The 24,751-nt window shown below is 38.2% G+C and overlaps 3 protein-coding genes across 8 annotated transcripts in view; all 3 read left to right on the forward strand.

Annotated features, from left to right (window-relative positions):
• LOC135107026 (protein ST7 homolog) overlaps positions 1-3,991 on the forward strand; it is a 31,496-nt gene extending 27,505 nt beyond the window's left edge. For all 6 annotated transcript variants that reach the window (XM_064016591.1, XM_064016596.1, XM_064016594.1 and 3 more), the window contains one exon: positions 749-3,991. The gene's annotated coding sequence lies outside the window, so the exon portion shown is untranslated. The remainder of the gene's footprint in view (positions 1-748) is intronic.
• On the forward strand, positions 270-12,609 carry LOC135107136 (DNA-(apurinic or apyrimidinic site) endonuclease-like). The gene is given in 11 exon segments (XM_064016846.1): positions 270-290; positions 847-889; positions 1,362-1,497; positions 5,990-6,197; positions 7,342-7,485; positions 8,302-8,431; positions 9,654-9,797; positions 10,750-10,893; positions 11,414-11,563; positions 11,566-11,593; positions 12,115-12,609. Coding segments are annotated over 11 exon segments (1,266 nt in total). The 3' UTR covers positions 12,233-12,609.
• A 9,857-nt stretch (positions 12,610-22,466) lies between these two features.
• Positions 22,467-24,751, forward strand: part of LOC135107029 (LIM homeobox transcription factor 1-alpha-like) — a 58,484-nt gene continuing 56,199 nt past the window's right edge. Inside the window, 1 exon segment of the mRNA XM_064016598.1 lies at positions 22,467-22,927. Coding sequence (XP_063872668.1) covers positions 22,882-22,927 — 46 coding nt within the window. The 5' untranslated portion in view covers positions 22,467-22,881.

Consider the following 24,751-nt stretch of genomic DNA (forward strand, 5'->3'; position numbering starts at 1 on the left):
GCGTATAGGATGAACCCCACCCCACCTTTTTTTTTTTTTTTTTTTTTTAGGATGATATGGTATGTAAAATGGAAATCGAAACAGATGCAATGAGGGTTAAGGATATCCACTCTTTATTTGTATTCCTATTATGAAATAAGGCATAACACCTTGTTTTGGTTATCTCTTTTAGGAGTGATGTCAACTTCATTATGCAAGATAGATAAACATTGTAATATAATCAGCTATTTGGAAGATAGATAAACATTGTAATATAATCAGCTATTTGGATGACAGTGTATATCTCTGAGGTTAGTGTTTCCTCCCACCTCCCCTGCACAATGAAGTGCAGGAAGAAGCTAGAGCGAAACCATCTGTGTTGTGGTGTTTGCACCATGTAATAGTTCAGATTTCATCCATTTGCAATATGTTGACATATTCATTGAATCTGGTCACAAAAGTTTGGTTTTGTTAGGTTTTTAAATATCCAGGGTTTGACTAAACAGATCTCTTACACAAAGAGGAAAAAAGTGATCATTCATTTAAGAATTGTAGTGTGTTTATGTGTACAAGAACCTCAATACTATTAAAACTAATAGGAATTACAAATGACTGAGTTATTTCTCTTCATTTTGTAAAGAAGAGGATTAGAATTATAGAGTGAAAGGAGAGCAAGTCAAGGGATAAACTGATTTTGAAAATATACTAATGTTTCATATAGTCAGCAATTAAACTGATAGTTTTTTTTTTCTCTCTCTTTTCTTTTCAGAATGGAGGAGGAATTACACATCATTTGCTCTATCATCAGCTCTCACTTTTCTACTCTACAGAAATTGGTTGTATTAAGATTTGTGTCACACTGTGTAGCTGCGGACATGTGATCAACAAAGCCTGGCCAAGTTTCTGAATAGTTAGAACATTGGTCTGACTTGATGTCTCTTGTTTCAGCTGCATATTTACTCTTAAACCAGTGTTGTGATTTTCTTTTTAAGAAATGAGTAGTACTTAAATATATGCTTAAGTTAATTGTTCTCTGTAATAAGGGAAGAAGTACAGAGCTTATGTGAACGTGAGCTAAAGCACAAAAATGTAGAAATTTCATATTGTAAGGCTTGGTTACTGAGTTTCTAAAATTTTGCATTGATAAAACCCATAAACATAATGCCATTGGTTAAATGCATTCAGTTTATAAGTCAGGTAACTATGATATAAAAAATGTTCACTCATGTTACTACCAACATTGTATGTACCTGAAATGTGTACTTGTAATTCCTTGGCTATTGAGTATTACTGCTGCAACTGGGAAGTTATGTACCAATCTATGCAAGTACAGTATCCTTTAGGTTTGCATGGTCTTATTGAGACTGAATCATTCATTGCAGTGAGTGAAGAACAAACTGTGCTCATTGTGAAGACTATGAAATTGTCATACACAAGTGAAAAGTACCTGCATTTTATAACCTCCCACTTCACTTCAGTTCTTGCAGCACAGAGCCCTCACGTGACGTTCCTACTATGGTGAGCCCCCCCAAAAAAAACAGATTGCTACACTTAGTTGACAAAGTGTACACAGGTCCACTCAGATTCACACTGGCTTCGAGCATATCCCATCATCAAACTGCTGACGAAAATTAAGTTTATTAGCAAAATTATTTTAATTTTTATCTTATTTATACATGCTTTGGCTTGTATATGTGAGGGTATTAATGGCTGAAGTGTGCAGGTTTTTTTCTTGGAGGAGTATGGTTCCAACTCCATATATGATCAAAATTCATTGATAAATGCAAGTATTACTTTCAGGCTTCACATTTCTGTGGTGCATATGTGTTTTCCAAATACATACTAGGTTTTATTTTGTAGTTAATTTTCTTTCATTCCAAGGTTTGGACTAAAAATTCAGGTGCTAAGCACCCACACTTAATGCTGCTGCCATCATGTCACTGGGATTATACAACCATACAGTTACGGTGGACCTAACACTCAAGTATCAAATTTATATTCTTTGTTTATGGAATGCGTTGATGTGCTCTTTGAAAACAAAAGTGAAATAAGATACAACAAGGACCACTACTGTTCAAAGAAACCATCCATTTGAATAAAAACATTAAGATGTGTTTGTTCTTTGATACATTAATCAGGTTTTCATGCATATTACAAATTTTATCAGTTTCCCTGAGAAATATCTGCACCATATTATGGTTTTATTATTTTGGCAGAATTTTCTGTCATTCATAAGTGAATACATATTATTGTTTTAATTTACAGGTAAGATATGCACCATGAACACTTAGTTTGAGGTAAATATGTTTTCAGCACTACATCACGTCATAGAAAAGTGATTAGCCATTAACATTCCAAGATGAAAGGACCTCTTAATACTGTGCATGTGTGTGTATCTGTAGGTGTGTGTGTGTATAAGCATATGTGCTTTCAAAATAGGTACAAAGGTTAATCTGTGCTCCCTAGTTGGCTATAAGGTGCTTTATTTTATTTTATTTTATTTATTTATTTATTTTTTTCTTCTTTCGTCAGTTGCTCAGCATCTTAAATTCAGTGCCAACAACTGTCACATCAGTCAGTGCATCAAACCATAGTTGCATTTATCCAGGTTGCCATGAATGTGATCAGTCAGAGTATCCTGGGGACCTGAAGAGATACGCATCCATATAGTCCTCATTTAATATTAAGTTCTTATGTACATCATTGAGCAACTATGAAAAAAATTAAATCTTGGACTTAGTGACTGTTGCCATTTATTTCTTCAAAAAAAATTTCAGAAGCAGATCAGGATAATCAGTCATCACCACTTATGGCAGGGACATCAAACAAACACTGAAACATTTGTTTGAAATGCATTACAAATTCTTGTTCTGAAATCTTTATGAGAAACCAGTATACAACTTGAAATGTATATTGGCTTATAGATTTTATTTTGCAGGAATATTTCCAGAAACTGATCTCAGACACACACACACACACACACACACACACACACACACACACACACACACACACACACACACACACACACACACACACACACACACAATTGTGTGATTACTGTTGAGAAAATGGATGTGGGAGTGATAAGACAGGCATGTGCAGCTGTGAGGTGAATGACAAGTGGTGACTTTGTTTTCACCATTACCTGTTTGGAATTTAAAGGCACAGACATTACAATAGATGGCTTTAAAGCCAAAGACATCAAAGTAGATGGCTAGGTGCTTGCACATCCACACATACACACACACACACACACACACACACACACACACACACACAGGCATTTTCAAATTATTTGGAAATATGACATTGTGAAAGAATATTTTGAGGAACTATGCTCCAGATTAATGCAAATACATTACAAATGTATTGCAAGCATACATAAGTAATGTATGGTTTGGTGAATCATTAATATATTTTTCTTTAGAAATTTTAATGTGATGAAATGTGAAATTTGAGAAGTAGAACAAGCCAATGGAAAGAACCATCTTCATGATCACCTTGTGATTGGTGTAATTCTTCTCTCATTGCATTGAATAATTATTAAATGATATTGTATGTGTGATTATTTGATGGAAGATGCTGGAACAGATTCTTGCAGCAGTTTGTACTCAACTGTTTGTCTGAATTTGTGATGAAATGTATTGAAGCCTCATATGAATGTGTTTAGGTGCAGGGAGGAGTAATGACAAATCTCATGCCACCAGAAATACTAAAGCATAATAGATGAATTCATCTGAGTCCATGTCTTTATTTTTAGTTTGGAAAGTATTGCACTTCTTTCATGACTAATTTGTGCTTTGTACCGGTGACCAGTAAGCATAATGTCAGTGGTAGGCCTGCTAGCACAAAACACACCTCATAAAACAAGAATTGCTGAAATTTACATCACAGCCAATAATTTATTTTTTCTGTCATGCACAAATTATGTCGGTGTACAAATATCTTAAGAACTGTGCATCATGTATATTAAACAGGAAAATTATTTAATGAATTTAGTTTTGCATTACTCTTGTGTTTTGTTTTCCCTCCCTATAGGCCTAAGCAAAAAATCTTTTCAGTAACCACAATTAAAAGCTGTAATTGATTTTAATTTTCAATATAAGAGGCATCCCTAGGTTAATGGAGTTTAAAAATTCTGCTTGGGGACCATAAGTGTTTTCCTTATCCAGGTAATGTGGAGTACAGCTAGACCTCTTTGGCATATGTATACTTCACCCTCCATTGTGTTGATTTGAATGATCCATAGCTGCAGGTACGTTGGCCAACAAGTAATTTTTGGTATGTAATTACACTTCAATTTCACACATAGTGTGCCATTTGCATTAATAATGATGAAGCTCACTTGATGCAAGATAAACACCTTGATTGCACATACTGATGAAAGGAAGAGAGTGCAATTCTTGTTTGCTTCTTATTTAATGATTGTCCCAAACCTCCATAAACAAGAATGGTGACATCTCAGTCCATCAGCAGCTGCTCTTTGATTTTCTGAGAAGGTGAGTCATTCAAAAAATACAAAAATTTGGAATTTCCAATTTCAGATAAATGTAATTTACTTTCCAGTAAAACCAGAATTATATCTCAATAAACTAAGCTTGTCTATCTGTTCATCTAAATCTACTAGCGTCCCCCTGAATACTCTCCCTTGATAGAAAGTCTCCATTTATTTCTGTCCTTGCATTCCAATGAAGGTGGGATGAATTTGCCATAAGACACCCCTGCCCAGGTTCAAGCCTGTGTTGGGATTGTCACAGTAGCATGCTCTTAACCTATGTAATATAGTAGGTCAATAAGTGACCAACAAACTCCACATTATTTTTAGTCAGCCTTGACTATTCTAGCACTATATTTTTCTGCTATACAGATGAATATTGGTGCCTTAATTCCCTTTACCAGAGGAGGTTCTCCCTCTTTTAGTAGCACAGCCAAATCATTCTTCCTTCTCTTTTTACAGAGGAAAGCATGGGCTGAGATCTTATTCCAGCACTGGAATGGCTTGCAAGCTGGAAACTACTGGGATCCCACCGCTGCCACCATGAAACACTGAAAAAAATATTTGGTGAATACAAATTTGTCATGAGAGAAGACCGCGGCTGGGTTTAAACTCATAACATGCAGCATGGTTTTGGAAACGATCTTTTTTTTTTTTTTTTTACCATTTAAAGAAAAAAAATAAAAATAAGATGAACAGATGGATAAGCGAACAATGGCAAGAGGCAGAGGAAACAAGTTTTGCTGCAGTTGCTTGATAGACAAGCAAGGTAGCAATTGAAAAAAATCACTGGAAAAAAAATAATAAAAGACTTTATAGCTTACTGTTCTGCAGTGGACTATTAAGAAAACCAATACCAGAGGAGATAAGATAAAAGTTATATTGATTTCAAGATTCTGATCCACAATGCCAAAATTTCATAGAAAAGCGCAATCTCTCTCTCTCTCTCTCTCTCTCTCTCTCTCTCTCTCTCTCTCTCTCTCTCTCTCTCTCTCTCTCTCTCTCTCTCTCTCTCTCTCTCTCTCTATATATATGGAGAGAGTGTGATAAACCAGCGGATACGAAGATCAGAGTCATGATACTGTTACTTTTTTTTTCACAGATGCCGTTATGAAGGTTTTAGGAGTTAGGACTGGGATACGGCTTCATTCACTTCCTCAATTAGTTTTTATTCCCTCGGCCTGATGTATTTCACGATTTATTTCCCATACACCCATAAAAAGAAAAAAAAAGTATATCCACAATAAAGGCACAGAAAATAAGTTGAGAAATAAATATGATTCAAGTCTAGAATTATTGATAATCATATTCACTTTTTTTTTATATGCATTTACATATGCATAATAATAATGTGTAAATGAGGATGCTGCCTACAGTTTCACAGTGCCTATTTGCAATCATAAAGCATTGCGCAGTCATTTACCCATACAGTTTCTGTATCCCAAAGTTGAGAATCACTACCTTATGAAAAATCGTATCACTATATTCATAGGCTTTTTGTGGCATTAAAAGCTGTTGCACCACTATTACACGGCCCTATCACCTCCCGGACAAGCATAATCACGTTTCTGCGGACCCCGCCTGCACCACACTCATCAAGATCAAGGTCTGCATGTCGGGACTGAGGCTTGGCGGGTCGAGACTACTGTTTAGTGTTCTTCGTATTGCATCCCCTCGCGTGTTATCCGGTCCATTCACCATGCCACCGAAGAGGAAACAAGTAAGCTCAATACTCTATAGGAATTAATGGCTGTGTGATAGAATCAATGGGTGAGTGAGTTGAAAGTGTGTTATGGTTTGGTAGGAGGAGGAGGCGGCGTGATGTGCAGACTGGTAGGCATGCATTATAGTTTACATCTGAATTACTGCATTGATTTGTACTGACATCTTACGGTAGTGTGACAATTAATAATTTAATGCCTTATGTTGTTTTTAGAGTGAGGAAATGGTTTTGTAATATTGAGGGAGAAGAATGTTAACTCCCTTTCATCCCAAGAGGTGCCCAGCGGGAGGGTTTGGTGGCGTAGCAGTTTGGATGTTTATTTTGCGATATGCTTTTTGGCATGACCCAGTGAATTTCGGCGTGTTGTAATTTAAGGATCAGAATTGAAACACTGAAAGGTAATTTATTTCAAAATGGGGCACTAGAAGGAATAACCATAGGTACCTCACAAGACTCATGGTAGGACCAGTCAGATCAGATCAGATAGCAAAGCTCGGCCTTTGCTATCGTGTTATTACATCTCGAACAAATAACAGCTGATGAGGGAAATGACTTGCCATTTCACTGGCATCACAATGAAAAGAACATCATAAAATATTTTATTTACTTGCATATCTTAATATTTTTATGTATTAATATTTGGTTATATTCCAGCAGCATTTAGAACAGTATTATGTTAATTGTATACAGCTAGTTTACTGTATGCAATGATTTCCTGATAATAATATACAGCTAGAAAGTTCAGCCTGAGAAAGTTATTGAGTTGAAATAAGTTTTCTCCTTTGAAAGAGATAAAAGTAATATAAATTTTGTGGCAACTAGTACCACCACCACCACCACCACTACCACTGTAGTTGCTGTAGGCTAAGCCATACCCTTTTCTTGTCCTTCATTTTGGCATAACATGTAATTACTGCCAAAGAGTAGTTATAAATTCATTGGGTTTGGTGGTATTGGCTTGCATCGTTTCAGTTTAATGTCATGGAAAGCATGCCCAGCTGTTTTAATTAACTACTTGCTTCTACTTCACATAGTGTTGACATTTATGATTTTCAGAGTTTTATGTATAAGACATCTCTTTCACCTTGATAAAATTCTTCGCTGTATGTGTTTATTCTCAGTTAGACATTAAATTTTCCAGGAGAAAGCTGAAGAAACCCAAGAGAAGGAGTCCAAAAAGGTCAAGACAGATGACTTTTCCTCAGATGCCAAGACAAATGATGGCAAGAAGTGGAACCTGAAAATTGTGTCTTGGAATGTTGATGGGCTGCGGGCTTGGATGAAGGTGACTTAACCACAACTTTTGTGTCTGATTAGATAATCAGTATAGTAAAACCTCACTGAGTTGGACCCCTTTAAGATGAATATTGGATAAGTCTGACACTTTTAAGGGAACAGAAAGGACATATGTAGAGCAAGGATGGCACAGCATGAATCTGTCTACAAATAGTATGTACAAGAACGAGCAGAAAGGCTAAAAGTGTGTGGTGTAGGCATCCAGCACACTGCAGGGAGGCTTGCTGAACACTTTGGGGTTGGGGTATTTGTTTTCCTTTGCCAAAATGTCCATCCTCATTTTTTATTAAAATTTTTGTCATGTTTGATCTTTTTCCATACTTTTATTGCAGAAAATTTATTTTATTTTTATTTTAACCATTTTATAATACAAGAGTTAAGAAGTAATCACTTGGGAATATAATTATGTGACAGTGGTCAAGAACTTTTGAGGAGTGGTGTGTGGTTGCAGACACTCTTGTGAGGATTGCTGCATTGTTAAGAACTTACTGTTAATGATGTAGTGTGGTCTTTTTTTTTTTTTTTTGTCAGCTTAGAAATTTCCCTTGTATTGTAATATGACAAACATATTTCTCTATTTCATTACTCTTGCCAGCGATCCTGTGACATGCTTACCTTTCAACAACCCCCTCTCTTATCTCCCAATTTTACTATGTTTATTTTGCACCATTCCTAAATATTTAAACTTGCTTCTCTCTTCCGTTCTCTCCTCCCATAATCTTCTTTCACCCTTCTACAGCTGACACACACTATGCATGTGAGTATGAAGCCCTTAAAGTTGTAAGTGTTAATTATGGTGTTGCAGAAAGATGGGATGTCTGTCTTTGAGAAGGAGAAGCCAGATGTTATTTGCCTTCAGGAGACCAAGTGTAGTGATGACAAGCTTCCAGGAGATATAAAAAATGTGAAAGGTTATAAGAGTTACTTTATGTCAGGTAAGTACTCCATGTATATTAATATTTTGGTTCAAAGCTGGCAATTAAGTCATTTGGGTCCATTTCTTGTAATTTCATACACATACTTGTGAACATTTAAAACAAACCCACAGATCAAACATGATGCATGTGGTTCTGTAATCATAACTATAGAGAGGAATATTTCATTATACTGAATTATATTTTCCTTGATGCTGCATTAGTGTATTTAATGTTAACTTAATCCAGCAAGTACTTACACATTATTGAAACTAGCACCTGGTTTTCTTAAGTAGATTTATTGAAGTTGGGTTGTGCATATACTTTCATTATATATGAAAAGAATGCTTTAATTGGAAACTTGCCAGAGTATGTGTAAATGAAGATGTTTATTTTTTATACATAACATTGTTTGGGATGGCTTTTGAAAGTGTAGTGTAAGTGCATAAAGATACATGAGCTAGTTGACAAAGCATTCAGAGCATTGTGAGTGTTGCCAGCATCTCATTTGACATTATAAAGTGTCTGATGTGTGGCAAAAAAAACTACCTTAATTAACATTTATCATCAGGGGACTAATTTCTACCTCATGATAATGCTCACCCCTTTGCTTTCAAGTAGTTTCCTACCCCAAATATTTTGGTAGTGGTCACCTATCATTCTGGCTTTCTATATATGGTCCTAGTGTAATTCTTGTTCTTTTGTTTGTTTCAAAATTAAAAATTTCCCTGAGTAGATTATGCTTTCACAGCAGGAAAGATATATAAGCTGTATTATTCCAGATATGCTTCCAGAACTTGCAGTAGTGTTAGCATACATGCTGATCCTGGTGGAGTGCTTTGGGGGAAACTATATGATGGGCCTCTTTTCAATTCTGATATTATGGATAAAACTATTTTTTACAGTCTTAGTGCAGTCTTGCCCTCGAATTTTCTTCTTGATATCTTTGAATACTTGCATAAAAGTGAATGATGGTGCATATAAACCTTTATTATGAAGTATTCCTACAGGATTTTTCTGATTATAGTTCTTTAACTACTCTAGAGATTTATTGTTATTCATCTGTTTGTAATTTTCTTAATTCCCTTCTACCCATATATTTTCAGATCTAGGGATATAAATTACATTAGCAACTTTTGAAGCTCTTAACTATACCTAGGTGAATAATAAGTAAGTGTTTATTCCTTGAGTTGTGTAATATCTGCCTGAGTCAGATTGTGATTAAGTCATTTATGTTTTCCAGCTAAGAAGGATGGCTATTCTGGTGTTGCCCTGATTTCTAAGAAGGAACCCCTGTCAGTTACATATGGACTGGATGACGAGACCCATGATGATGAAGGTCGCTGCATCACTGCGGAATATGAAGACTTTTATCTAGTGACAGCATGTAAGTAGAGTTTAGGGGATGCGAGGTGTTTCATCTTTGCAGGTGTCAAATAACTTTCCCAAGTGCTGACTTGGACTGAGAGATCATGCTTGCTTTAGCAGGGCAGTGTTTATATTTTCATTATTTTTATGGTTTATTTTCTGTATAAATGTGTTGTTTAAGATTTTGTATTTTTTTATTTCTATTTTCTTTATAGCAATGCATGTATGTGTATTTTTCTTTTGTTTCTAATTTATATATTGTATGTATAAATATATATTTTTTGTTTTATTCTAAATTTTCTACATATTTTCAGAAATTGTGCATCATTTATGGATTCATATATGTTGAGATATACTTTATATCAGAGGGTTCCTAACCTGGAGTACATTTGCATTTTTCAGGGGATACATTGGGTCTCAGAGAATAATTACTACTGTGCAATACATGTTCTTATAATCTGCAGTCAGATTGCACAATGTTATTTTTCTCTCTCTTCTTTTCTCATTTTAGTAAACAAAACTTTCATCTGAAGTCTATCAAGGGCAGGGTGAATACTATTTGGTTTTCACTATTATGAAACTAACTGTGGCTGCAATCTGTATTGGGCCAGAAAGGATCAGATGCAGGATGTAATGATCATTATGGATAATTACAAGAGAGATATGTATGTGATGGATCAAGATATTTTGTAAATTACTTGAGTTTAGTTTATTGATGTTGTCAACTTTAAGATTCCTATGCACTACACATACAAATATCATAATAAGATAATATAAAAATATTACAATTCCATCTTTTTATTATTAATTTATTTATGGGTACATATCAATATGTAAAGATGTCTGAGGGGTAAAGAGGAACAAAAAGGTTGGGAACTCCTGCTTTAGATCTTTATTTTTATAATAAATTTACATTTATGTGACTGATACATTCACTGTGTTCACTCTGTCCACACTTTGTCACCATACAGATGTTCCCAATGCTGGCAGGAAACTAGTTACATTGGACAAGAGAATGGACTGGGACCCTAAATTCCGCAATTATTTGAAGGAATTGGATGCCAAGAAACCTGTAATCATGTGTGGAGACCTCAATGTGGCACACAAGGAAATTGGTTAGTATCTTAGAATTTGATTTTAAGTTTGTATATAATTCTTGTCATGCCCTTGTGTAACCCTTGATACAGGAAAGAAGAGCCTGAAATTCCATCACCTGTAAGAGATTGAATATTTATTAGGTGATCGATAGTTATTTTTATTTATTGACAAACTTTAATTTTTGTGCACATCCCACACATTTTTTTTCTTTTTTTCTTTTTCACAGAACAGCAGGTTTTGATTTTTATGCCTTCTGCTGTTTATCATTTCCTTGTTTTTTTCATGTATAGTGTAATTTCCTTTTGTGATTTTTGAAGTTGTCACACTTGTATTTTGTATTAACTTTGAATGTATAGTTTATTTTGATCTTTCAGACATTTAGAAATACAAAAATTATTATACCTAGTTTGTGTGATAAATAATATTTACTGTGATCCTCCATTGTTATTTCATCAATATGCTTTCTTTTCTTAAATGTCATGCCACATCCACAGCATACTGTTACTTTCATCAAAAATTTACTTGTACTATTTTCAGATCTTGCCAACCCTAAGAGCAATAAAAAAAATGCTGGGTTTACTCCTGAGGAGAGAGCTGGTTTCACTGATCTCTTGGCGGAAGGGTTTGTGGACTCTTTTAGGCACCTTTACCCAGACAAGACAGCTCAGTACACCTTCTGGACTTACATGGGAATTGCCGGGCCAAGAATGTGGGCTGGTGAGTTAATGAGGCTAATATATATATATATATATATATATATATATATATATATATATATATATATATATATATATATATATATATATATATATATATATATATATATATATATCTCTCTCTCTCTCTCTCTCTCTCTCTCTCTCTCTCTCTCTCTCTCTCTCTCTCTCTCTCTCTCTCTCTCTCTCTCTCTCTCTCTCTCTCTCTCTCTCTCTCTCTCTCTCTCTCTCTCTCTCTCTCTCTCTCTCGTTATGTCATACATTAGTCATACTTGTTATGTCATACATTAGTGAGATAAGCAAAGCAGAAGTGAGAGTAAGTAGAAAGTTTTGTGCATTGAGGATGGTGGTGAGAGGCACACAGCTAGCAAATTCAGAAGAGCAGTAACCATGGAAATAACAAAAGAAAGCAAGAAATGCAACATTGAGGAAGAGTGAAAAAAAAAATAATAACTTTAAGGAGAGGAGTTGAGTTGAAATCTGTTTGATTAATGTTTTCTATTTAACTCCTTTACTTGACAGGAGGCTGGATTATTTTGTCTTGTCTGAGCGCCTGGTACCAAATCTGTGTGACAACCTGATCCGTACTTCCCTGTATGGATCAGACCACTGCCCCATCACTCTACTCATGCATCTGTGATTCTCAAGGCCATGCCACAAGAGTTCACCTCGTGTGACTTGGGTCAGGCCATCTCAGGACTGTTATCTGCATTAAATACCTGATTTAGTTTTACTGTGCAGCATTGTTGGTATGCCGCTCAACATAAACTTCATTTAGAAGTGGTGATGATATACTAGTTCTTGAAGAAATGTGTGTATTGATTTTGACCATACATCTAGATGTATTTGAATATAATTTTTAATGCAATTTCTATATAGAATGGTTTAAAATAGAAAAGTGATTTTCATATATTTTATGATGTAAGCATATGTTTTAGTACAATTGATTCCAGTGAAGAAACTGCAAGTTTTAGCAGCAGTAATTTTGTAATTATAATAATAATTTATCTCCTGATATGAAGTTGTTACTATTACCAACTAATGGTATTTTCTAATGAACCATTAAGCAGCACGTTTGAGTTCTAGAAATTATCTGAGCTTGGTGCCTGAGTCATACTGTTCTTTCTCCTTAATGGTCATCCTCAGGGAATCAGGAGGTATGTATGATTTTGTGCTTCATGGTATTTTACATTATGATTCTGTCATGTTGGGGAAATTATCATTGTTGCCATTTTTTGTCGGTGTATACATATTTTGTATTTTTCGTCTCCATTTTTTCTTCCTCTTTCTCATTATTATTATTATTATTATTATTATTATTATTATTATTATTATTATTATTATTATTATTATTGTTATTATTATTATTATTATTATTATGCACTCTATGGTGCTGAGACTTAGAATATGGGAGTAGCAGACAAGATGAGATTGAATGCAATGGAGATAAGATGTCTAATGAGTATGTGTGGAATAACTCAGATGAATTGTCAGAAATGAGAAAGTGAGAAGAATGGGTGTTGCAAGAGCCTTGCCAGGATAGGCAGAGCGATGTGTTCTGAGATAGTATGGACATGTTGAGAGAATGCAGGATGAAAGGCCAGAGATAGTATGGACATGTTGAGAGAATGCAGGATGATAGGCCTCTGAATAAGATAGCAAGATCAAGTGAGAGGCGTGAACTTGCAAGGCAGGCCACATAAAGGAGGTCTTAAAGGGAAGAGAACTGACAATGGAGTATAATAGAATGATTGTGTGTGACAGAAGTGAATGGAGAGTTTTGGATGAAAACTGTTCAGACTGTGTGAATGATCCCCATGAAGTGAGGGCAGGAGTGTTTCTCTCTCTCTCTCTCTCTCTCTCTCTCTCTCTCTCTCTCTCTCTCTCTCTCTCTCTCTCTCTCTCTCTCTCTCTCTCTCTCTCTCTCTCTCTCTCTCTCTCTCTCTCTATATGTGTGTGTGTGTGTGTGTGTGCAATTTCAACAGAAATTATACATACATATAAAAGTTTCTTCAAATGAACATCAGCGAGACATCAGCATAAACCAATTCAAAACTAAACTAACAATCATGAGTTTTACAGAATGAAAAATAATCCTTACTTTTCCCTTGAATCTTGGAAAGCTTCCTGAGCACAAGCAAACATTGAGTGCTACGAGGTCTAAGTACATGGACGAAGTAACGCGTCCATATCTGAAAACAGGCAGCAGTACACTAAAGGCAAATCCGTGACCATTGAGCAGGCCAGGGTGGAAGCTGACATGATTTAACATGCTAGCGTGCGATTTGCCATAGTGATTACATTAAGTTGAATCTTTTATTTCAAGGCATAACGCAACATCGTCAAGGAAAAGAGCATAAACTGCATCATGCTCTTTTCACAATTTCAGGCAAAATGCATCATGTTCAGAGTTAATGCCTTCTGACGTGTAAATATGGATATAGTTTAGTATGCCTCCAAGTACTGAAACAAAAACGTGGAGATAATGCAAACTACCGGTTTACAACTCAGTATGTGTACAATGGGGGCGTAACCCACCACCACAGGAAGATTCTCCTCTTTCTGACGATTCTATAGGTGCCAAATTTACGAAAGCCGCAATTTTGGAGTTCATGCTTTCTGACTTTTTGCGGCAGACATGCAATGATTTTAAATTCTTTCATTTTTATTTTTTGGAACTGTGCAAGTCTATTTTGATCACTTTTCCCCCTTTAAACCTTTTCTTTACGCAATTGTTTATCAAAATGTCTCTTTCTCTATTATTTTTTAGTTTTATTTTATTTTCTTAATTTGTTTTTATTTTATTTTCTTAAGCAGTCCCAAGATGTGAATTGAAAAAAAATATACACTTTCATATGTACATTAGTTGGGGAGGGCATGCTGGTCTGCTAAAAGCAAAAAGGATGCGTCATGTAAAGTTAGTTGGGGAACCACTGGGCTACAAGAAACGGTATCATATCTTCTTTGTTAATTCCTTAATCCATTTGAATAATTTAATTCTATCGAACCACCTTTTGCTGGCAGATATGCTCTTCAGTATTATATTATTTAAACTTGCATCACAAACTTTGTATTAAGCTTAAGGAGAAGAAATAGTCGAGGGTTTATTAGACTTCCTTGTATCTTCAAAGTGGAAAGAAAAAACATCTTTAATAAATATGGCGTCAGAAAAAGCACTTACGTGAAGGTGAGGGGTCAAGTTGCCTCCATTCCACTATTCCCTGCACCATCGCTTGTGACAGCAAAACGCAAATGTAAAAACAGTCAGTGTAGCATTGTTTTACTTCTCATGCTGCTTTATTAAACAAAGCATTATATTGCATTATGATCTTTAGCTGCATATATAAAAGTAAACTAATATATAAACAGGATACCACGCCTTTCGCTGGGTTTGTCTCTAACATACGCTAAACGTTCTAGATATTACCCCTTGTATATTCCTTATACCACGTATATACCTCCATCATATCCCCTGTTACTCTACGCATCGCTAAATTTAAAAGCTTAACCTCCTCTCATAAGGCATATTATGCATCACTTGTACTTGTTATTAGGGAGGGAAATTAGATGTGAGCTGATCATGTCATGCAGGGGGTAATAGCAAATGGACGTCTGGGGTGACAGTGTGGCAGGTCAGGGATTAGAGGTGAGGTCGAGAGCAAGGTCGAGAACAAAGACAAATCAGAAAACTCGGTATTGGATTGGAACGGATGAACAGCAGGAAGAGACCTAAGCTCCACAAGGCAATGGTTGACTTTGATGATAGTGATTTGAAGCTGAATAATATTCACACAAATTACGAGATTCCCTGAAAATGATGTTCAGCTGCAAATAGATGTGTTCATTTATTGTTCGTTAATATATGTCAGTTAATTAGACAGAAAAATTTGTCCCTGCATGTGTCACTGCTATAGTACTTGTATTTAGCCCTGAACTGCTGTTTGGCACACGGTTTTTCAATCACAAACCACTCTTAAGACGTTTCCCTTTTGTTCCTCAGCCACGTTATACTGGTTAAACATTGAAAAACCTGTTCATTTTATTACTCCTCTTTAGTAGGTGCTCGTAAATATTATGTACAGTGTTTTAGTGCTGTGAACTGTTGCGTAGCATACTCGTATTGTGTCGATCATTTTTAACATGTGGAAGCTCATAAGATTTTCAAGACTTAGCAAGGAACGTATTGAAGAGGAAGAGAGCGCTTTGTGAGTGACTGAGACTGTAACGAAGAACGGGAGAGCAAGCGAGGGAGTGAGTAAGTGAGTGATAGTTAAGAGTTCATATCGAAGAACGAGAGGAAGCGAGTGAGTGACTGAGAGTGATAATGAGAGCGCGTAGCGATGAACTGAGTGAGTGACAGTGAGTGCGTAGCGAGAAACGGGAAGAAGAGAGGAAACGAGTGAGAGTGAGTGACAATAGAATGCATAACAAGGAGCGTACTGAAGAGAAAGAGAGAAAGCGTGCGAGTGAGTGAAAAATTGGGCTGCGCCGGAGAGGAAGAGAGAGCGAGTGCGTGTAGTGGCAGTGGTGGAGTCCGTAGCGAGGAACGTGCGGGAGTGGAAGAGATGGAGCGAGTGAGAGGTAGAGGCCGGCCTACACACACACACACACACACACACACACACACACACACACACACACTATACTCCACTGACAGAACGTGAGGAGAGGTAGGTTGGAGAGAGAGAGAGAGAGAGAGAGAGAGAGAGAGAGAGAGAGAGAGAGAGAGGAGAGAGAGAGAGAGAGAGAGAGAGAGAGAGAGAGAGAGAGAGAGAGAGAGAGAATATGGTTCTACACAACTCTATCTTCTACGTATATATTGATCAGGTTCATGTCATGTGTGGATGTGCACTGACCAGCCAATGGAAATCACTCTTTATGAAAACCCCACCCTCAAGAAAACGCTAACCAATCAAAAATAGCTATTCAAGAGCTCCACCCAACAGAAAAATGTCAACCAATAGTAGCTCGCCATTTTTTTCTTTTTTTTTTTCGCTCCGCCCACTACTACCACCACCCACCACCACCACTACTACTACTACTACTACTACCCAGCATCACCAACTCTGAATTTGTTTTCGTGTTGTACTGTTTCCATTAAATCTAATATATAAATACATGATCAAGTGTTTCTTTAGTAATGTATGTATGGACCCTTAAATATTTGATGGCTTTAATTAATTTTCTCTCCTCAGCCGATTCACAAAACAAAGGAAGAAATGCATGCGTGAATTTAAACATGAATGCAGGAATGGATGAATGCAAGTGACGTTGTGTACAACCTTACGCATTGTATATAAAAAAAAAAAAAAATGAATACCTGCATTATCTCTATCATCATATCATTACCACCCACCATCACTGCTATCAGTCTTAAACTCCGTATTTCTGGTAATCGATAACATGCCTATATTTATTGATCTCGCACCATCATTGTTTTCGCTGTGATGTCAGGCAGTATAGGGAGACGAGTGGGTTTACAGGGACAAGGGAAGGCGTTCGGTGTTCGCTGGTGCTTTGTAGGTCGTTGTAGAGTGTAGGGGCAACGAACGGTGGCTGGCGTGCACTGGTGGTGGTGGTGTTTAATATTTGTCGTATCCTCGTTATTTATGATTTCCTAGTCATTTTCACTCTTATTCCGTTCACCTTACTAATGCAAGAGTGAACCGATATCGTCATTCTTTCATCCCTTTCACTGGTAAACTTTGGATCTTTCTTCCTGTTTTCTGTTTTTTTTCCCTCCTTTCTGTGATTTGGTCTGTTTCAAAGGAGGAGTATCAAGACACAACTTTCTTTTCCAGTTCTTTCTTTGACTTTATCGAATTGTGAAGTTGAACGGTTTTTTTCCTCCTATTTTTTTTTTTTTTTTTTTGTGCCTTTGGTCAGTCTCCTCGACGTAAATAAAAATAAATAAATGAATAAATGAGTGAATAAGTCATAACAATAAATCTGGTCTTCAAAATTAATCTCTCTCCTCTCTCTCTCTCTCTCTCTCTCTCTCTCTCTCTCATCTCTCTCTCTCTCTCTCTCTCTCTCTCTCTCTCTCTCTCTCTCTTAATCTAACGTTATCAAGATTAAACCCTTTCCTCCTAGTTTTCTTTTCCACCCTAAGGATCATTATCATTACATCACCTTTGTCATATCCCTTATAGTTGCGAGCGTCTAGACTCTTCTTAGAAACTCGCAATAACACCTGCCTTCTTGAGTAACTTTTCTTATGGTAGTGGTAGTGGTGGTGGTGGTGGTGGTGGTGGTGGTAAAGATTTTCAGAGAACCGCGTAATAACATCTACCTCCTTGAGTGTGTTTCTAAGTGGTGGTGGTGGTGGTGGTGGTGGTGGTGGTGGTGGTGGTGGTTAGGGAAATAATGAAATATAAACCCACATCCTCGAGTCAACTTTTTATGTATTTCCGTGACATGCTTCAAGAAATAATCATCACTACGAGTTTCCGTAGTTTTCTACCCAATGAGGCTCCTCAGGGAATAAGTTCTTTAGTATCACAAACTAAAAGAAAAACTATATCATTTAAGTGTTCGTCGCCTCTTCTCCCATCATCACTGGCAAGGTTTCTTCTTTACGTAAAGCTTTCAAAGTCCCACCGAAACTTCTCATTTCCTTTGTACAATGCCAGTCGCCCTCTCTCTCTCCCTTGTACTCTCTCCCTCCAGTGTTTGTCTGACCATTGTTGACTGCCGGCGTGGGGGAAGTGGTCCGAGCTGGGGGGGAGGTGGAGGGATGTGGGGGAGGCAGGAATGGGTTTCTCGTGTACCGCCATCCTCTCTTTCTCTCTCTCCCCACGACGCGCTCTCCAGGGCCATGTATCGAAAAGCCAGACGTGGAACAGAGGAACTCGTGCTGCTCGTCACCCCGGCAGGTTTTCTTCCATTGCAGTGTTTCTTTCGCTGGTTTATGAAGATTTAAAAGTTGGTATTCTTAATACATTTATAAATAAATTTCCGGACTTCATTAAATCACAAATCGCCAATTGATAGTCAAAGTACGGTGCATAAAGATGTGATTGTGGTTGAGGAGAAACTAGAGATGATGTTTAGGGACTTGATATTGGAGCGTATCATCCCTAACTTTACGCAGTCCTCTAGCGATATCCGGAATGAGATGAAGCTAAGACCATCGGGGTGAAGGGGTTAAATGCTTTGCTATCTGAGTCTAGTTTCAAAGGTCACAAAGATGACTAGTCAAGTTGTCGGAAGTGTCTTGCTTATTGGTGATGAAAAATAATCGTTTGACGGCCATTTGAATCATTAGAAACATCCTTGAAAACTCACACAGCACCCCGCCTGTTTGAAACTGTGAAGATAAGAAGGGATATATTTCTAAAAAGACTTCATGGAAACACGCAAGGAAATCCGATTCCTTAAACTTTTTTTTATAGGCGATATTTCTTTTTATTGCCTTGTGAGATTTGGGATTCTTATTGATTTTTTTTGTTATTTGCTAAGTAATTTAGAGATTCATTAGTAATTTTCATGAGATACGCTCCTGCATTATTTTTGGAGTTTTTATCTTCATGCTTCTGCTCCTGTTGTGTGTGTGTGTGTGTGTGTGTGTGTGTGTGTGTGTGTGTGTGTGTATGTGTGTGTCCGCTGTTCTCTCCCTCTTGTGTTTGTGTTTCTTTACTTTTTTTTTACGTTGAACTAAGAGAGAGAGAGAGAGAGAGAGAGAGAGAGAGAGAGAGAGAGAGAGAGAGAGAGAGAGAGAGAGAGAGAGAGAGAGAGAGAGAGAGTAAAAAATCACGCATTGGCAGATCACATATTGTAAACGAGCGCCCAAAAATTTCAAGACAGCTTTTCCCGTGGTCTTAGTCATTCAAAATCACGGGGCGTATCAGTAACGTGTATATCACAGCGCTTAAAAGAAGTCTACGCATCTCTCTCTCTCTCTCTCTCTCTCTCTCTCTCTCTCTCTCTCTCTCTCTCTCTCTCTCTCTCTCTCTCTCTCTCTCTCTCTCTCTTACAGGATGACTCTGGTTCAAGATCAATATATGTCTGGTAATTCTTTATGATACTTTATGTAGATACGAATAAATTAGTTAGGTTAGATTAGATTACACTACGTTAGGTTAGGTTCGGTTTGGTTAGGTTAGATAAGGCTACGCTTTGTTAGGTTAGGTTAGATTATGATTGGTTAGGATAGTTTAGGTTAAGTTCAGTTAGTTAAGTTCAGTTAGATTAGATAAGCTTGGGTATTGTCAGGTTTAGTTAGGTTTTTGGTTTAGGTTAGATTAGGTTATGGTAGGTTAAGTTAGGTTAGGTTTGATTAGATTAGGTTAAGTTTTGTCAGGCTAAGTTAAAATAGATTTTCGTCAAGGTTAGGTTAAATTAGGATAGATTTTCGGTTAGGACAGATTATGTTAGTTTAAGTTGGGATAGGTTAGGTTACGCTAGGTTAAATTAGAATAAGTTTCGGTTAGGACTGATTATGTTAGTTTAAGTTGGGTTAGGTTAGGTTACGCTAGGTTAAATTAGGATAAGTTTCAGTAATTCACTACAGTTCTCTCCAGAATAGGAAAACATTAGACTGAAAGTTTTCACTGCATGGTTTTCTTTGATGTTTTATTTTTGTAACAGTTTGGTTTTTATTTCCATTTTTTCTCTCTCTCTTCGTACTCCCTTTTTACATTATTTTCATTCTATTTTTGTCATCGTTTTTTTTATATATATATATAAATTTGCACGTTCCTTCCTTTCTTAAATTTCTTTCCTCAGCTCTTTCATGTTATTTATAGATTCTCTCCCTCTCTCTCTCTCTCTCTCTCTCTCTCTCTCTCTCTCTCTCTCTCTCTCTCTCTCTCTCTCTCTCTCTCTCTCTCTGTGTGTGTGTGTGTGTGTGTGTGTGTGTGTGTGCGTATAGTATTAGCTCCGTATCAGCGTGATATTGAGTATACTAACGTTATGTATGTTCGGAGAAACCCACTTGCACACACTCTTTCACACCCACACACACACACACGGTGCCGCCACGGTGTCGGGGAAAAGGAGGCGGAGATGCTTGGGTGTCAGAGTTCGACAAGGGGGGTTGTGAACTGAACGGGTCTCCTCATCTTCCCTTGCCTGTGGTGTGGCGTAGCGTAGCATAGCCTTGCCTTCCCTGGCCTGGCGTGGTGTGGCGTTGTGTGGTGTGGCCTCACTCAGGAATCTCATACCAGGCCATAAATACTCGTGTCAAGTTTTTTTTTTCCTTTTTTTGGTGTTGCCTTATCTTTTTCTTTCATTTTTTTTTTAACCAGGGTATACATTATGCATGAGATTAAGCAAATTAAGCAAATTTAGGAACACGGGAGAGAGAGAGAGAGAGAGAGAGAGAGAGAGAGAGAGAGAGAGAGAGAGAGAGAGAGAGAGAGAGAGAAAGAGAGAGAGGCTTTTATGAAATATGATTAGAAAAGACACGTTCAGGAGGGAATAGGCGGTGTTGGTGGTGGTGGTGGTTTTGGTTGTAATGATGGTAGTGGTGCTTCTCTGTCACCGATGTAGTGTAGGTGTAGGGGATAGGAGAGAGAGAGAGAGAGAGAGAGAGAGAGAGAGAGAGAGAGAGAGAGAGAGAGAGAGAGAGAGAGAGAGAGAGAGAGAGAGAGAGAGAGAGAGAGAGAGAGAGAGAGCACCATGCATATATATCTTTTAACTTACCTAGGAAATCTAGCATGACCTTTTCTAAACCTAACCTAACCTAACCTAACTTCCATAACTTCTCATAATCGTTCCGTCTGTCTGTCTGTCCGTCTGTCCGTCTGTCCGTCTGTCCGTCCGTCCGTCTGTCTGTCTGTCTGTCCGTCTGTCTGCCGCCGGAACAAAATCATAACACGCACATTTTATTATTATTCCTTTTTTTTTTTTTCCATGATTTCCACTTTAATAAAACCCATCTTGATTCGCTGTAATAATTCCTATACTCCATCCCGCGCAGTTAGCGGAAGCCAGACTTGATTGGATATTAAAGCTGGCTACGAAATTTCTCGTTAAGGGTTACGTACGTAGGTAGGTGGGTGGGTGGGCAGGTGAAGGTAGGTAAAGATAGATAGGTAGTGTTATATACAAGATTATGGTGGTTCGTTTTGAAGGAGGATTATCTAATGACGATAAAATACGATTAACATTCATTACATCCATTACCTGAGGGAGAAGAGAGATGGAGGAGAGAGAGAGAGAGAGAGAGAGAGAGAGAGAGAGCGGCTGAGGGTTGGGGAGGACATACCAGGGTCTCGTTGTTAAAGAGTGAGACTAATTGTCCATATATCGCTTTCTCCCTTCATTTCCTATGGCCCGCTCGCTTACTGTATATTTGTGGCTCCTTCCGTCCCACCCGTCGCTTCGCACCATGAGTGAGACAATGCTCGCCACACTCTTGCAGTCTCCCGGTGGTTCGTCTCACCGCGTGGGGTGATACTAATAAGCAGGTTTGGAGTAATGTATTTGTTGTAGCGTGTCTGATGTGATCTTCATTCATGCTGCTTTCGCCTGGGAATATCTTGCGCCGTGATGCTGCTGCTATTTAATTTACTCCCCGCCCATTTCTTGTGTTGTGAGTCTCGCCGCGCTACCATATATATATATATATATATATATATATATATATATATATATATATATATATATATATATATATATATATATATATATATATATATATATATATATATATATATAAAGGGGGAAGGGAAGCAGGCAGCCTCCTCATCCCTTCCTTCCTCTCTGCTACATATATTCACTGAAAACTCGTCCCCTAGGCTTCCCTACAGTAGTGTTTAATTTCATCCCTATCCTTGCCTCATCCTTCCCCTTTCGATTTCTTCTTTGTGCTGTTTTCCTCTCCCCTCTTCCCTCTTCCTCCCTCGGACAACAAACTCCTCCCCCTCGAGACCGCCCAATTCCGCCCACCTCGCGTCATTGGCTCCTCTCATGCGTGGCTCCTCCCCCTCTTATCTTCCCGGGGCGGCGGCATCATGTCTCCCCAAGCCGAGCTTCACATTTCACTCGTCCGTCGGCCTGGGAGGTGCCTGGGATAATCAGTGGTCAGGCTGGTGGTGTTCCCTCCCTCCCTTCTTAGCTCGGAGTACCTACCCACACATCCTCTATACCGACTGTCGGGAAAAAAAAAAGTAAAGGAACAGACAATTCCCAAACTGTTGTTGTGAGTGCGCGAAAAAAAACAGTGACTAAAGTGAACGTCGGTATGGCAGCGCGCGGGGTCCCCACAAGACAACGACTGCTGGGGAATTGAGTGTTAGTGTGGTTGGTGGTGGTGTGGCGCGGGGAGTGCACTGGCGCGGCACCATGGTCCAGGAGACTGAGGATATGGCCGGACACCACTACAGCACAGGTAGGAAGGGCTTTTGCAGGGCAGGGCACACATTGTTTCCTCTCTTCCCTTTGGCAGCTCCTCGTGATCACTTGCCGGGTGTCACTGTGTGTATGTATGTGTGTGTGGAAAGTGAGAATGTGACGTCATTTCCTCAGGTGTTCTTATTTTTGTAAGGAAAGTTTAGCAACAATCACCGAGGATCAAACCAGTCCAGGGTCGTGATGTTCGTCCGGCCACCTTCCACTGAGGGTCGGCCAGCCACCTGCTTAGGGATCCTCGGTGCCAGGCTACTATAGGGTTGCAGGAGTGAAGGGTTCATCAATGTGTCCTCTCTAATTGAACCGTCAAATCTCTGTTGCTGTTGTTATTGTATCCCGAACAGTAGGATTCACCTGTCTCGGCGGGAGGTCCAGACGAGCCGTGCATCGCCGATACTCAAACTTTCAGCGTCACAAAGAGCATTCAGTCAGAACAGTTCTTACCTGCGCTACTGTTGGAACCAAATACGAGTATACTTACTAACAAGAGAAAAAAAAAAGTAGTACACTAAATATATTTCCACCACTACGTTGTAACTCGACACGATCCCTTTGAAAACTTGAGGGGAGGGCGGAGGGGCGAGGCAGCACCGCCAGGCTAGCTTACTGTGAGATGGCCGTCAATTCATTCATCAGCACCTTGACGGCATCAGGATCCCCGTTCCAATATTGGCACCTTCATCTGCATAATCGTAGGGGCCGGGAAGGGACTACATGCATAAATTATCATTGCTTAGAGCCACTGAATTTTTCTCCTTTGAAACTTTGGTACTTACGTCCGTTCGCGGCTTGGCAGGTGCTGGCGGGCACGGCTTGACATTAGCGGTGAGTCGGTGCGAAGGTGTTGAGGGGTGATTTGTGACGCAGGAAGAGCACACGAGTCTTGTTCATCTGGTTATTTCTTCACAAATATTGTTCCAGCCGAGAATTTTAGTTCTTCTTTCTATTTTCCTTTCTTCCTTTCTTTTTTTTCTTTCTTTCTTCTTCTTCTTCTTCTTCTTCTTCTGAGTAACTACTACTACTACTACCATTACTACCAATAGTAGTATTGGTTGTAGTTGTACTGATGTTACTTATAGTGGCCCTCCTCTTCCTCCTCCTGTTCCTCCTACAACTAGTATTGCTACTACTGCTACTACTACTACTACTACTACTACTACTACTACTACTGTTTTTGCTGCTGATATCAGTGTTGCTGTTTTTACTACTATTGTTGTTGCTGCTGATGCCATTATTGCTTATGATGATGATGATTATGATGAAAGTGGTGATAATATTACTAATGGTGACAATGTTAGAGTAGTATTCATGGCATCGTATGGGAATATTCATATACTAATTATACAATGGCTTGAAAGAGATATGATAATGGAGAATACATTGAATACCCCATAAAATGAAGTGGTTTGTCACAATGATCAATCACAAATCATCAGGCAAAGAAGACAAATGTTTAACAAAGTAAAGTTGCCTTGTATCAGTGGAGCAGATTTAAGATTTCCATTAATTTGTTTAACATTATAACTCCTCTCAAAAAATGCAGATAATGTATAGATGGCGTCGGTAATGAATGCACGGTAGTGGAAAGTTAGCGTTTATTGGCAACACTGTGGAGTTTTGGGATTTTTGGATCGGGAAGGACTTTTCATCGGGGACGGCCAACCCTTCGCCCTGCAGTACAACATGGCAATGCTGTATGACTCATAAAGGCAGCAGATAAAGCGGAGCAACATAATATCTAATCCACAAACAGTTAAGTCACAGCAACTACAGGAGTTGCGTCCGATTGCTATTTCAGGTGATA

This window comes from Scylla paramamosain, chromosome 14 (assembly GCF_035594125.1).
Source record: "Scylla paramamosain isolate STU-SP2022 chromosome 14, ASM3559412v1, whole genome shotgun sequence".
NCBI lineage: Eukaryota > Metazoa > Arthropoda > Malacostraca > Decapoda > Portunidae > Scylla > Scylla paramamosain.